The sequence below is a fragment of the Momordica charantia genome, assembly GCF_013281855.1.
Source record: "Momordica charantia cultivar OHB3-1 chromosome 2 unlocalized genomic scaffold, Mcharantia_2.0 BLBB01000002.1, whole genome shotgun sequence".
In the NCBI taxonomy this organism is placed as follows: domain Eukaryota; kingdom Viridiplantae; phylum Streptophyta; class Magnoliopsida; order Cucurbitales; family Cucurbitaceae; genus Momordica; species Momordica charantia.
This window is the reverse complement of record NW_028275160.1, coordinates 6,935,149-6,947,413: the sequence shown is the minus strand read 5'-3', so window position 1 is coordinate 6,947,413 and position 12,265 is coordinate 6,935,149. Positions and strand designations below refer to the sequence as shown.

At 34.5% G+C, this 12,265-nt stretch overlaps 2 protein-coding genes across 2 annotated transcripts; both read left to right on the top strand.

Moving 5' to 3' along the window:
- Window positions 1-3,984, top strand: XCT (XAP5 family protein). Its single transcript, XM_022290590.2, has 12 exons — window positions 1-285; window positions 617-682; window positions 780-844; window positions 932-1,041; window positions 1,269-1,347; window positions 1,442-1,518; window positions 1,608-1,669; window positions 1,779-1,910; window positions 2,007-2,060; window positions 2,554-2,619; window positions 3,358-3,432; window positions 3,535-3,984. The coding sequence occupies exons 1-12, from the start codon at window positions 115-117 to the stop codon at window positions 3,583-3,585; spliced, it is 1,008 nt and encodes a 335-aa protein (XP_022146282.1). The 5' UTR covers window positions 1-114; the 3' UTR covers window positions 3,586-3,984.
- A 2,737-nt stretch (window positions 3,985-6,721) lies between these two features.
- Window positions 6,722-12,064, top strand: LOC111015499 (Translocon-associated protein (TRAP), alpha subunit). The gene is made up of 8 exons (XM_022290543.2): window positions 6,722-6,904; window positions 7,585-7,749; window positions 7,840-7,890; window positions 8,364-8,452; window positions 10,653-10,730; window positions 10,891-11,094; window positions 11,619-11,690; window positions 11,779-12,064. Exons 1-8 carry the CDS (start codon window positions 6,838-6,840, stop codon window positions 11,827-11,829), a joined length of 777 nt encoding a protein of 258 aa, XP_022146235.1. The 5' UTR covers window positions 6,722-6,837; the 3' UTR covers window positions 11,830-12,064.
- The last annotated feature ends 201 nt before the right edge of the window (window positions 12,065-12,265 follow it).

Here is a 12,265-nt window from a genome sequence, read left to right as displayed (position 1 = left end):
ATTCAATAATATTCAGGATTAACACTTGCACCATCTCCGATCCATTCCGAAAGGCGGCAACTAGGGGTTGTGACCAGAGCCCGCTGGCGGCGACCGTGGAAAGAGCGGAGAAGGATGTCGGGCATGGGAGACGGGTACGTGGGCACTGCCCAAGACGCCGTCAGGATTCGAAGACTCGAGAAGCAAAGAGAAGCCGAGCGCCGGAAAATCCAGGAGCTCAAAGCCAAGACTGCCTCCGCTAAAGGCCAGCCCGGTCTCCTTCAATTTGGGTCCAGTACCTCCGAGGTTCTCATTCAATACCCATATCTATGTCTACTTTTGATATTAGGGCTGCTTTCGAAACTTTTCAGATTTTCCATCTCTGTTTATTTAGTCGGTGTGCCTCCAGTTAGGTTTTTTAAAGGGTTTAAGGGCAGAAAATGATGAACCGAAGTAAAATATGTTCTGTCAATTGTATTGTTGTGGTCATTTTTGAATCCAATGTACATCTTGTTCGAATTGCAACATCTCATGTGCAACTGTTTATCTTGAAGGGAATATTGAAAAACGAAAATTTCCACCGATTATTTGAACCTTATATTCAAGTTTTGTATAATTCATGTTATTGGTGCTTCAGATTCTCGAGACAGCGTTCAAGAAGGAAACTGTTGGTTTGGTGACGAGAGAAGAGTATGTTGAGAAGGTAAGGAAGGAAAACACGAAATACAAACTTGTGCTTATAGAAGCTTTTGGGGCTTAATAAAATTATAATCTGTTTGTTATTGTTGATATAACTGTAGAGGGTGAATATTCGTAACAAAATTGAAGAAGAGGAGAAGGAGAAACTTCAAAAGCTACAACAAGAGTGAGCTCTGTCCCATGGTCTTCTTCTACTAGAAAAGGAAAAACTTGTGCCGCCTTCGCTTCAGTATTTTTATTTCCTTGTCTTCAGGGAAGAAGAACTCCAATTGCAAAAACGTAGGAAAAGGAAAATAAGGGGGAATTCACGCCTGTCTTTTTCTGATGATTTTGAGAATGGAAGCGATGAGGATGATGAAAACAGTAAGCATTTTCGTGCTCATCTGATATAGTTTGGCATTACATGCCTTTTATATACATTCAGCTGTGTGATTAATATAGTATAGTTCATTTTTAGTATGATCAGAATTCTGTGGTATAAATCTTATACCATTTTTAGCCTCATATTATTATGTATGTGCTACGATCAAGTTGTACAATTGTTTCCTTGAGTTCTCAAAATAATACTAGCTTGTGCTTATTCTTTGTAGTAAATTTGGAGCCAAGGAAGATTGGGCGTGGTAAACTTGGCAAAGATCCTACAGTGGAGACTAGCTTTTTGCCTGATAGGTGTGACATCTTTCTTTCTTTCGTCCTCCCTACATCTTTTACATCTTTTTGGGACTAACGTTTTAGCTTAGGGGGGTTGAGGATTTTATTACAGTGAGCGGGAAGCAGAGGAGCAAGCTGAACGTGAAAGGCTGAAGAAACAGTGGCTTCGTGAGCAGGAGCAAATTCGAAGTAATTTTATATTTGGCCCTTTATAGATTTCACGGTGGTATTATAGATGACATAGTACTGAAAGAAATGATTAAATATTTACCTTGCAGATGAGGCCCTCGAAATCACTTATAGTTATTGGGATGGAGCAGGCCATAGGCGAGTGATTCAGGTTAGCAATGATAATTTAATTTTGGCTGTTTTCTTCTTGCTTCATGAGCTCTACTTTTCAACCTTTATTTTGTTATTTCTTTAAAATAATTAAACCTTACATCATTTAGGCACGAAAAGGTGATACAATTGGAGAGTTTCTAAGGGCTGTACAGCAGCAACTTGCCCCTGAGTTTCGGGAGATAAGGACTACCTCTGTGGAGAATTTGCTATACGTGAAAGAGGATCTTATAATACCCCATGTAATATAACTCTGAGCTTATTTTTCTATTATATTATTTTGGTTTTTTTTTTTTTAATTTATGGTGAGTGTGCTTAGTTTTTATTGTGCTGTGCAGCAACATAGCTTCTATGAACTTATTGTGAACAAAGCTAGAGGCAAAAGTGGTCCGGTAAGGCTGCTTTATGTAATTTTAGAACTTCTCAGTCTTGTCGACTTGATGCAGTAAGAGTTTACATTTTAGATGTTCAAGTGTCATCAAGATGTAATAATTTTAGAGTTTGTTATTTGCATGTCTTTGATTTTGATTTTGATTTAAAAAAAAAAGAGATTTCAGGTTTATTGATGCAACCTAGTAAAGAGCAGTTTTGTTAAATTTTTATTTAGCTATCACAATTTTGTTTCTATTATCATCATTTTAATGAAGGTCGGAGGACAATTGTGGGTTGTTGATAGTTAGAAGCTTAGAGCTTTTAGTTATGCTTTATCTGATGTCTCCAAAAAACTGACTTCTCACCTTAGAAATGTATGTGACACGAGTAACATTGAATTCTTTTCCTTTTTAAGCCTGTTACATCTTATAAATGCCCTGCACCGTGTAAACTCATATCTTCGTAGTAAATTTGAGGACACTTATTGTAGCATTATGTTTTGATGATGCTCAGCTTTTCCACTTTGACGTGCACGAGGATGTCCGGACAATTGCTGATGCAACAATAGAGAAGGATGAGGTGATTTTCAAGTTTATTTTTGATGCATTCTTATTATGACTTTGATCTAATGAAAAATTGGAAGACCTTGTCGTAATCCAATTGGTTAGGGCTTTTTCCCCTTTTGAAAATTTCATATAGAAATATCCGTTTCTTACCAAAAAAAAATATTATGATTGCTCGACAATGCAAGTTTAGTGAAGTCGGTGGAAGCAGAGAGCATTTCTATATACTTTAAAGATGACTCATGCATGCTTTAGAGGTGACTCTTGTGTACAAATAATTTGCATCTCAGTACTCTTCAAATGTTTTGTTTTTCAACAATATCGAGTCATCTGAGAAAATTACAGTATGATTTAATGAGCTGATCCTTATTTCGATGTGATGAAATATACAAAAAGAAAAAAAAAGGCGGGAACTGTGGGCCTTTGTTCAGTATGATTTAATGAGCTAATTCTTATTTCGATGTTATGAAATATACCCAAAAGAAAAGTTCTATCAGATACATTAGTATTTTGTTTCTTATGGGAGGATTTGATAATAAGCTACTTGCTTCCAGTGTTGCTTTTTATCTTCCTTGTAAGGTTGGATCAAAACTGTTGTTGCAAATTTAAAAGCAAGGTTGCATTTAATAATTCTAATGTAAAAGCATCTGGCAATAAGTGAGAACTTAGCCTTTAAATTTCTGTTAATATGGAACAGAAGCCTCTTTACAAGTCTTGTTCTTGATGATACTATTATTATAATTTTGGGTAACAGTCTCATGCTGGGAAAGTTGTTGAGAGGCACTGGTATGAAAAGAATAAGCATATCTTTCCTGCTTCAAGATGGGAGGTGAGCTATCTTCTTTCTGGCTTGTGAGCGTGGTGGTCCCCTCATTGCCCTTCAAACCTTAATCCCCTGATATACTATTCCCTTTTTCCCTCTTTGTTGCAGATATATGATCCGACAAAGAAATGGGAGCGGTATACCATCCACGGGGATTGATTCAATGACAGAAGCACAACTAGTATGATTTATGGCTTGAATTCTCAGTTTTTATTACCTCTGTTTTCTCATACACGCCGAGTTTGTTTGACATCGAGTTGGACTGAAGGTGGAAACTTTCTGGGAAGCAAAATGATGCATCTTTTACATGAGCATCTGTATTCTTGTGCGGTATGAATGGATGCGTATTGTGTTATTTAAGCATTTAAGCCCCTAGTATTGAGATACGTATTGTCCTGTACTTGGCTTTAGAAACTTGTTTAGATTGCAATAAGCTCGCATTCCCTTTGATATTGAGAGATTCTCGTCTTGTTGAACTTCAACCTATTTGAATTGTTATTTTGGAAGGAAATTAAAAAAGACAAACAATGACAGGAGTAATGTGATTATGTTAATGCATATCCAGATGAAATGTGTTGTGTTCGATGATCATGCTCGAATGTGTATAAATGGTGTTATTGATGTGCCCCGGAAATGGCTGAAAGGTTTCTCTATTTAGATTTGAAGAATTAAAACATCAAAAACAACTTAGATGTAACGTAGGAGCAACCTTGGTGGCTGTAGTTCCGATTCTCTGGTGCCAAAAGATTTTTCTGCAACGTTTAGATGAAGGCTTGTCATCAAAGGAGATCGGAAGTTTAATATTTTTGTGATATTCTAGGTCAAATTCTTTGTGGGAGATTAGTCATAAGGTCATATAAGCAGCTCCAACATAGGAAGCTCTTCTTTGGGAGAATTGTCATGATAAAGCCAGTTGGATACTCTTCATAATGGTGCCCTATGTATAAGAGAAACCTAAAAAGCTTAATATATAAGAGAAGCCTGGAAACTCAACATCATATATTCGTCTCATTCGAGTGTGGTGCAGATTTTGGAATTTTATCTTATCAGAGCTCGGTTGGTGCACCATCCTACCATACCAAATGACTCCATGATCTTCTTCTTGGAAATCACCCTTTTGAAAAGGAAAAAAAAAAAAGGGAAAAAAGCTTCTTTTGATGAATTTTGTAGGAGATTTTTTCTGGGTTTACCAAGAATGAAGTCAAATAATCTTTTGATTGTACATTTGTAGTTTTATTGGTTATCATCTGCTGTAAATGTTCTCATCTCTTCTAGTTCTATCACAGATTTTCTTGATTTTTTGAACATAATGTTCTCATCTCTTCTAGTTCTATCACAGATTTTCTTGATTTTCTTCTCTTATGTTCAATGAGGGGAAATTTATTTTAGCTCTCTTAGATCGAGTTATCTCTGTTAAGGATCTCACATCGAAAAGGAAGACCTTGCATAGGTTTATAATAGACATGGACTACTCTTCTCATAGTCAATTGATTTTGAGATGGAATCCCATAAATATTAATATAGCATCAAAGTTCAACGAGTTTAAACAAGCATCCGGTCTAAAAAATGGGATCTGGTCAAGATCGAGCGGTCCGAGACACAATCTTGAAGTACTCCTCTCATAGTCAATTAGTTTCGAGATGGAACTCTATGAATACTAATAATCTTCTTCCTTTGTAATCCTCCTTTTGTAATTTACAAAGAGTAGTTCTGTCCACCTCAAGATTAGACAAGAAGACTACAAATTTGGGGTTTTTATAATTATTATTATTTTAAGTAGAGCGCGTAGGTCACGCAAATAGTAAGTGGTATTTTTTCTCAAAAATAAAAAATAAAGATTAGTGCAGGGCTTCTTTGTGTCTCCAAGTTCAAATTAGTTTTATTTAATTGATTAAGATTTTATTTTTCTAGAAAAATACTTGCTCTTTAATGATGAAGTTCAAATGTTATTTTCGTCACTATTAAATGTTTGACAACTCTTATTTCTTTTTTAAAAAAATATCTATTTTTGTATTTATTACTTTTAGTTGTCAAACATTTAATGGTAATTAAGATAATATCGTCAAGAAAGTCAATATCTTTTGTAATATAAATGTGTTTTCAGACTTAATCATTGGACACAAAATCAGTTTGTAATCATAATAATGGAGTGGAATTTAATAAATCGTGAAGGTTAAACTACAAATTCAATTATCCACAATTGTCTATTTAATATTGTGCTCTAATAGATTTTTAACTATAATTGTATAATTTAAAGTGTTATTAAGAGGTTTTTTACTTTTTAATTTTGGTTTTAATAGGTCATTTTCTTTTTAACTTCATCAATTCTTTGATTGTTTAATACATTGGCTATATTATTTAAAGATTACAAGATATAATTTCGGGTAGAGTGTAAATGTTGAATTAATATCTTTAGACAATTTATGGACATGCTATAATTTTTTCAACGTATAGAGACTAAATAAATACAAACTTTTAAAAAGTACGTGATGAATATATACAATTCTGATAGTTCATAAACCAACTTTATAATTTAATCAATGACTAACAACTCTATTTTTTAATTATACAAAATAGTTATCGTATGTATGTAACAATTTCTACAATTTTGGAAAATTGTGACCAAACGCTTTATTTTGTATACAACAAATGCATATATGGTGGCTAAACTTCGACCTTAGTAATTATCCAAATGATGTTTATATAAATATCATAAAATAAATATACATTTTCAAATATACTATAAAGTTTAAAAGTTTAGCAAAAATAACACCATTCAAATAAAACTCAATGCAATGTAAAATATAAATAAAACGAGTTCAAATTTCGCTATATTTGTAAGATATGAAACAAAGTTTATTATGGGTTTGGAAATAGCGGGTGGCTGCATTCTCCACCCGAACAATAAATCAAGGTAAGCTTCCCAAGCTCCCTCCAGCCCGCTGACTAGCCACGTTACTGATAACTTCGGAATAGTAGATTTGTGATAATTTTTTTAAATATATTTTAAATTAACGTATGAAGTGAAAGTTTTCATCGAACAATTTATAGAAGTTAATATTGTAGTATATAAGTTACGATAATTCTATGTATATATATATCAAAATATAGCTCATCTCGTCGAGACATATATCTCAATCAAATGATGGGAGGTTGAAATGGCTCCCTATATGTCTTGAACTTATAAAAAAAAATAATTATGTATAATCCTACGTTAAAATTAATTTTAAAAATTTATTTGTATAAAAATAGTCATCATTTTCTAAATCGGCTCACTAAGGGCCCATTACGTGGGATTTGACCCGAGACCCTAAGCTTGGCTCGGTGTGGTGTTGAAATCCAGGCGTTTCTTCACTGATTTTCTTCCTCAAGAAACGTATCAAGCCACGGCAGTCCTTGGAGCTCTCAAACATGGCGTCGAAGGCCTTCAGGATTTTGTTTCTTGCCCTCCTCCTCCTCGCGTCGCCTGTTCTCCAAGGTTTTGCTTCCTCAATTCAGTATCTATATTTCTTTCTGCACCCGCATATGTTTAACTGCTATAGATTCAACCGAAATTCGATCTTGTATGCACGGTTACGGTTTCAATTTTCCATCTTCCATTTCGTTGGGATCCGGTCCAATTTCTGCATTTGTATCTATTTATATCACGTATGGTGCTAGAGCTTAGCCGATTTTCGGTTAGATCTTGTGCGTGTTAGATTTACTATCGTCCAGCTACAATCTTCGCGATGATATATCTTTTCAACATTTTTATGCTGTTTGATTATCTTCCTGTGGCTCCCCGACTCTCTTTATAGTTGATGTCAGTTTGATATTTTTTCCCCATTGGAACGGATAATACATGAAATTGCTTGGGCAGCGTTTGCAGCAATATCCATACTGACTCTGTAAACTAAGCTCGATATTTGGGTTTGTTGAGCTTATCTGAATTTTGATCTGCGTGTTTTTAGCTTTTCCGCCCTCATTAAAAACTGGTTTTAGGTTCTAAAATCGAAGTTGTAACCTATCTTCCACGATGGATGAACTTATATATATATATGCATGTTTGTATATGTGTGTGTGTGTGTGTGTGTGTGTGAATGTATATATTTCTTTGTTTGTTTGTTTGTTTGTTTTTTTTTTAAATTTTAAATTCTGCATTGTTCTTCCTTCTTGAAGTTGTTAGATGTCAATCGGATGCGGATGTGGAATATGAAGATGCCGTGGAAGATGTAACTGACTTAGGGATTGTTGGAGAGGATGAGCAAGATTACGGTGATGGGAGCTTCAGCCCTGCTCAAGGGGTTGATACCGTGTGTGTTTTCCCCAAAAATAGTGCACGTAGTGAGTATTCCATTTATGGTTGAACAGAAATATATTCCTTTGGATATTATGTAAAATAGTCTAATCAATTCATAATTTATCCTAATGCAGTAGTGGTGGCCGGAGAAGAGACTGAACTATTAGCAGGAATGAAAAATGATGGTAATTGATCCTTAACTGTCCGCTACTAGTGCTGTATTGTTTATATCTGTGTTTATAATCAGCAATAGGTGGTAGTTTTTTAATTCATTTGGTGCCTTAAGTGGCTTTCATGATAGTCAATAAATTCTGTCTTGTCTCCTCAAGACCAAAGAATGATTTCCAATTTGTGCTTCTTCCCCCTTTCCAATTTGTGCATTGTGTAACTGAATTCTGTTTCATATATGTGCTGCTACTGTTTCGTTATTCCTTTTTATTTGAAATTTCGAGGGCTTGGGTGCACACAAAAATTGTCCTTATTGATACCTCAAACTGTGATTTGAAAATGCATAAACTTTCTCTTGAAAGGATTATTTAAAGTTTCCCTTTCTCATACTCTCAATGATGGATTTCCCTGCTATTGTCACATGTTTTTCTTCAATTGCTGCTATTTTTCTGCTGTGTTTCTTACTTTGTTTCTTTTGGCGAAAAAACAGGGGATTCTAGCTTGAATGTCATTGCAATTAAGGCCAGTGTTCATTATACTTTCGATCATCGAGTAGTGATTCAAAATCTTTCTGCACAGGTAATGTGACAGCATGGTCAGTGTATATGTTGTTTTTTCAACAACTCTTTGCATAGCTATGTCTGGTCTACCACATGCAAACTTAATTTTGTGCCAATAAATTTTCAGAACTTTTACTCACTGGGTTCAAGTATTCATGATGTAGCAATCATTTCACCTATTTGTATATTAGGGGATAAATTCTTGATTGAGTTAAAGCTGTGAGATAAGAGCTAAGTTTCTGAAAGCAGGCCCTTCTTTGCTCTTGGAGGTTGGTGCCTGCTTTAACATGCCTAGGAGGTGACTAGTATTGACTGCCTGACCTATTAACATAAGTGAAGCTAAGAAGCACAGCTAGTCTGCTTTAACATGCCTAGGAGGAGGCTAGTATTGACTGCCTGACCTATTAACATAAGTGAAGCTAAGAAGCACAACTATGGATACGAGATGCGGATACAACACAAACGCGGTGACATATCACTTTCTAAAACTTTAGAACACAAACACGACAAGGACACGTTTATTAAAATATATATTTTTCTAAATACATATAGTTTTTATACAACAATGAATTCAACGTCAATAAGCTTATACATTTTTATGCTTAGAAAGGTGAGTTTGATGGATTTTTCTCAAAAATTTATTATTTTATCCTATACTACTATTTATGTCTATTTATTATGTTTGACAAGTGTTTGATACGTGTCTAAGAAGTGTTTGATCCATATTCATAAGTGCATGACACACATCTATAGAGCTAACAAGTGTCAAATATGTGTCCAATCAGTGTCGGAGTGTCCGTGTCAGACACGTTATCCAAACTGAAGTGTTTGTGCTTCCAGGACGACTCTCCTGTGTCCCGTGCAACAGCTGCTACATTTACTCAATAAGTTACAGACAAATGTACAGTCTAAGGCCAAGGGAAGCTGAAACTGAGCCACCAAAAGACCATAATCAAAGTTGATCAAGAACTACTATAATTACAAAAATCGTGTATAGCAAGATGTACATTTCTTTTATCAATGAATATGTCTCTTTTTGGAAAAATATTCACTGCTTTGAAAATACCAAATACAGGTTGAAGTAATTCAACCGGATTTTTTCATCTTGAATAGAATGTGAGAATGGACAATGAACAAAAAAGTGATGAAGGTCCTTCTTTGCATTCTCACAGTAAGCACCTCTAATAGTTTAGGTAGGAACTTGGAAGCTTTTTCTGCAACAAATTGTTGAAAACTAATCTTTTCAGGAGCTACAAATTATATGAGATTCGGAACTTTTGGGTAAACTTTGCATCATAGATCAAATCAATGGCTGAGGCGAGGCCACTTTGGTAACCTAACCTGAAAATATTTACATCAGAAAGACCCCAGCTCTCAAGAGGCCAAGGTCTCTGGACGTAGAGATGTTCTAGAGACCACCTCAACCTTATTTAAGAGGCTGGATCAGGAGGGCAAACCTGAGACACCATATCATTTAGGTTACTGCAATAAACTTCCAGGACGACTGTCTAGTGTCCAGCACAATGCATACTTCTTGTAATTTGTGAGATCATACTCGATGATGTTTAAGGAATTGTTTTCTATTTGCCTTTTTGATTTCTATTAATAGCTTATTTTGTGATTATGAACTCTTCATGATTTGTGCTAATTGAAGAAGTTTTCCTTTGGTTTTATTTAATGAAGTTAATTTATTAAAATGATTATCTTTTCGTTTTCAGTATTTAGTTGTTATCCTCTGTATAGATCTTTTTGTAAACAGTTCTCTTTTGTTATTTGTAAAAGTTGGAGAACCTTTGTGTTATCCCTATCCCTATTGGTTGCTGGAGACGCCTGGTCTCTTCTTGTTGTTTTTTAAAATAGTGAAAGGTTTCTTATAAGAAAGATGCTGTGTTGATTTATCACTTCCATATGTACTATTAATATTTTATGTTCTAGTTCATGAAATTCTGTTGTAGATTTTTGTTGCTCTCCTTGTAGTTTGATAATCATTCAAAAAGTGATATTTTATCACACACACTATGTTTTTTATTTTTCTAGAAGTCCTTTTTCTGACATAACTTAAGTTCTTTATGTTAAGAAGAGTAAAAAAGTAATGTTATTTTTTCTCTTTTTCCAAGCATCTCTTATGTGCTTGTTTGTACAGATTATTTGCTACAGCATTTTGCTAGGTGACTCCCTTCTGCTATTTTCTTACATTTATGTTTATGTTTTGATTCCAGGGTTTTAACAATGCATCGGTACCAGCATCCTCACAAGCAACCTTCCCGTACTTTTTTGGTGTCAGCAGATTTCTTCAGGTCTTTGTTGCTGTGATAGTCTTCTACATTGAAATTAAATTTATTGTCTTACTAGATTAACCTCTATTTGGTTTGTGCTTTTGAACTTCAAGTATACGTACAATGGACTAGTGATAAGAATATATAAATGGCTAAAAAGATATTACTTCTCTTTGTGCAGTCTGGAAATTTTGATCTTGTTGGAACCATTATTTATGAGATAGATCAGCATCCATATCAAAGTACCTTCTTCAATGGTACCATTGAAGTTGTTGAAGCTGGGGGTTTTCTCAGCATTGAATCTGTATTTCTAGTTACCCTTGGAATTGCACTAATCGTGCTGCTTGGCTTATGGATTCATGGTCAAATACAGAATCTTTCCAAGGTACATCCCTGCTAAAATTGAATTTTTGGATGATCTTTTTCTAGTTTCAAGTGGCAAATTCTGAATATCGTTGATTTGAAAATTGATATGCATGTCTGTGGGATGGATTATGTTTAACCATAAAAAGATTTAACAAGCTAAAGCATTTAGCAAATCTGCTTATAACTCATAGGTCGATTGGGTATTAATTGTTTTAGCTCCTTGACTAATTGTAATTTTTTTCTTTTTTTTTTTTTTTTTTTTTTGGTGATTGGAATGTTTTTCCTATCTCGTTGGTGTAGGTTGTGAGGACTTCTTATTCTCCCTCTGTAATTTTTCTCTTTCATGAATGAAAATGATTTCCTAAAAAAAACTCTAGTATTTCTTATTGATAACTAGATTGGAATTCTGAGTTTCTCGTGATCATGAGTTGATGACTATTGATCGTTTAACTGTTTCAAATATGTAAACATACCATAGGCAATTATCTAACATTCCATGTCCCCCCAATTAAGCTATCTTATAATACCTTTTTATTTGATTAGAAAACCAAGAGGGCTCCTAAGGTTGAAGTTGGAACCAAGTCTTCAGATGCATCATTAGACGAATGGCTTGAGGTAAGTTCATCGATCTGCTATTAAATTCTATCAAAATTCAAAGTCCTATTCTGACCAAGACTGATATATTCCTCTTTTTGACACGCAGGGTACTGCATATTCTCAGTCATCGTCAAACAAATCAAAGAAAAAGAAGTAGATCAATCTTTTTTGTCTGCCTTTTCTTTTCTTCAGCTAGACACGCAACAGATACGCAGTCTCTTGAAACTTACACTTAGGCATTTGAATTATTTAAGAGGTGCATCCTGATAGCAGTTTCTGGAAAAATAGGCAGAGTTTAGACTTTGGAGAAGTTGAGTTGTTTCAAATTTGAACTGACCCAAACATGAATAGAGACAACAGAAATATTTTAATTTAATCAACATTTTTGACCATATACCTCTTGTTGTTGATGGATACATTTGGTTTTCTATAGGATCTCGAGATCTAAATTCCTTCAAAAGAAAAGGCATTTCAGTGCTCCAATCTTATCCAATTTTATTTGTTCCTTTATCCTTGTGGATGGCTTGTGATATCATATATGCCATCCGTTTTGGAATTAGTTGTTATTATGGTCATTATAAGATTTGGTTATT

Coding starts and splice junctions, on each gene's coding strand:
- XCT (XM_022290590.2), top strand. CDS start 115: ATGTCGGGCATGGGAGACGGGTACGTGGGCACTGCCCAAGACGCCGTC. Junction 683..779: donor GAGAAGAGTATGTTGAGAAG/GTAAGGAAGGAA, acceptor ATATAACTGTAG/AGGGTGAATATTCGTAACAA. Junction 2,620..3,357: donor CAACAATAGAGAAGGATGAG/GTGATTTTCAAG, acceptor TTTGGGTAACAG/TCTCATGCTGGGAAAGTTGT.
- LOC111015499 (XM_022290543.2), top strand. CDS start 6,838: ATGGCGTCGAAGGCCTTCAGGATTTTGTTTCTTGCCCTCCTCCTCCTC. Junction 7,750..7,839: donor CCCCAAAAATAGTGCACGTA/GTGAGTATTCCA, acceptor ATCCTAATGCAG/TAGTGGTGGCCGGAGAAGAG. Junction 11,095..11,618: donor AAATACAGAATCTTTCCAAG/GTACATCCCTGC, acceptor TTATTTGATTAG/AAAACCAAGAGGGCTCCTAA.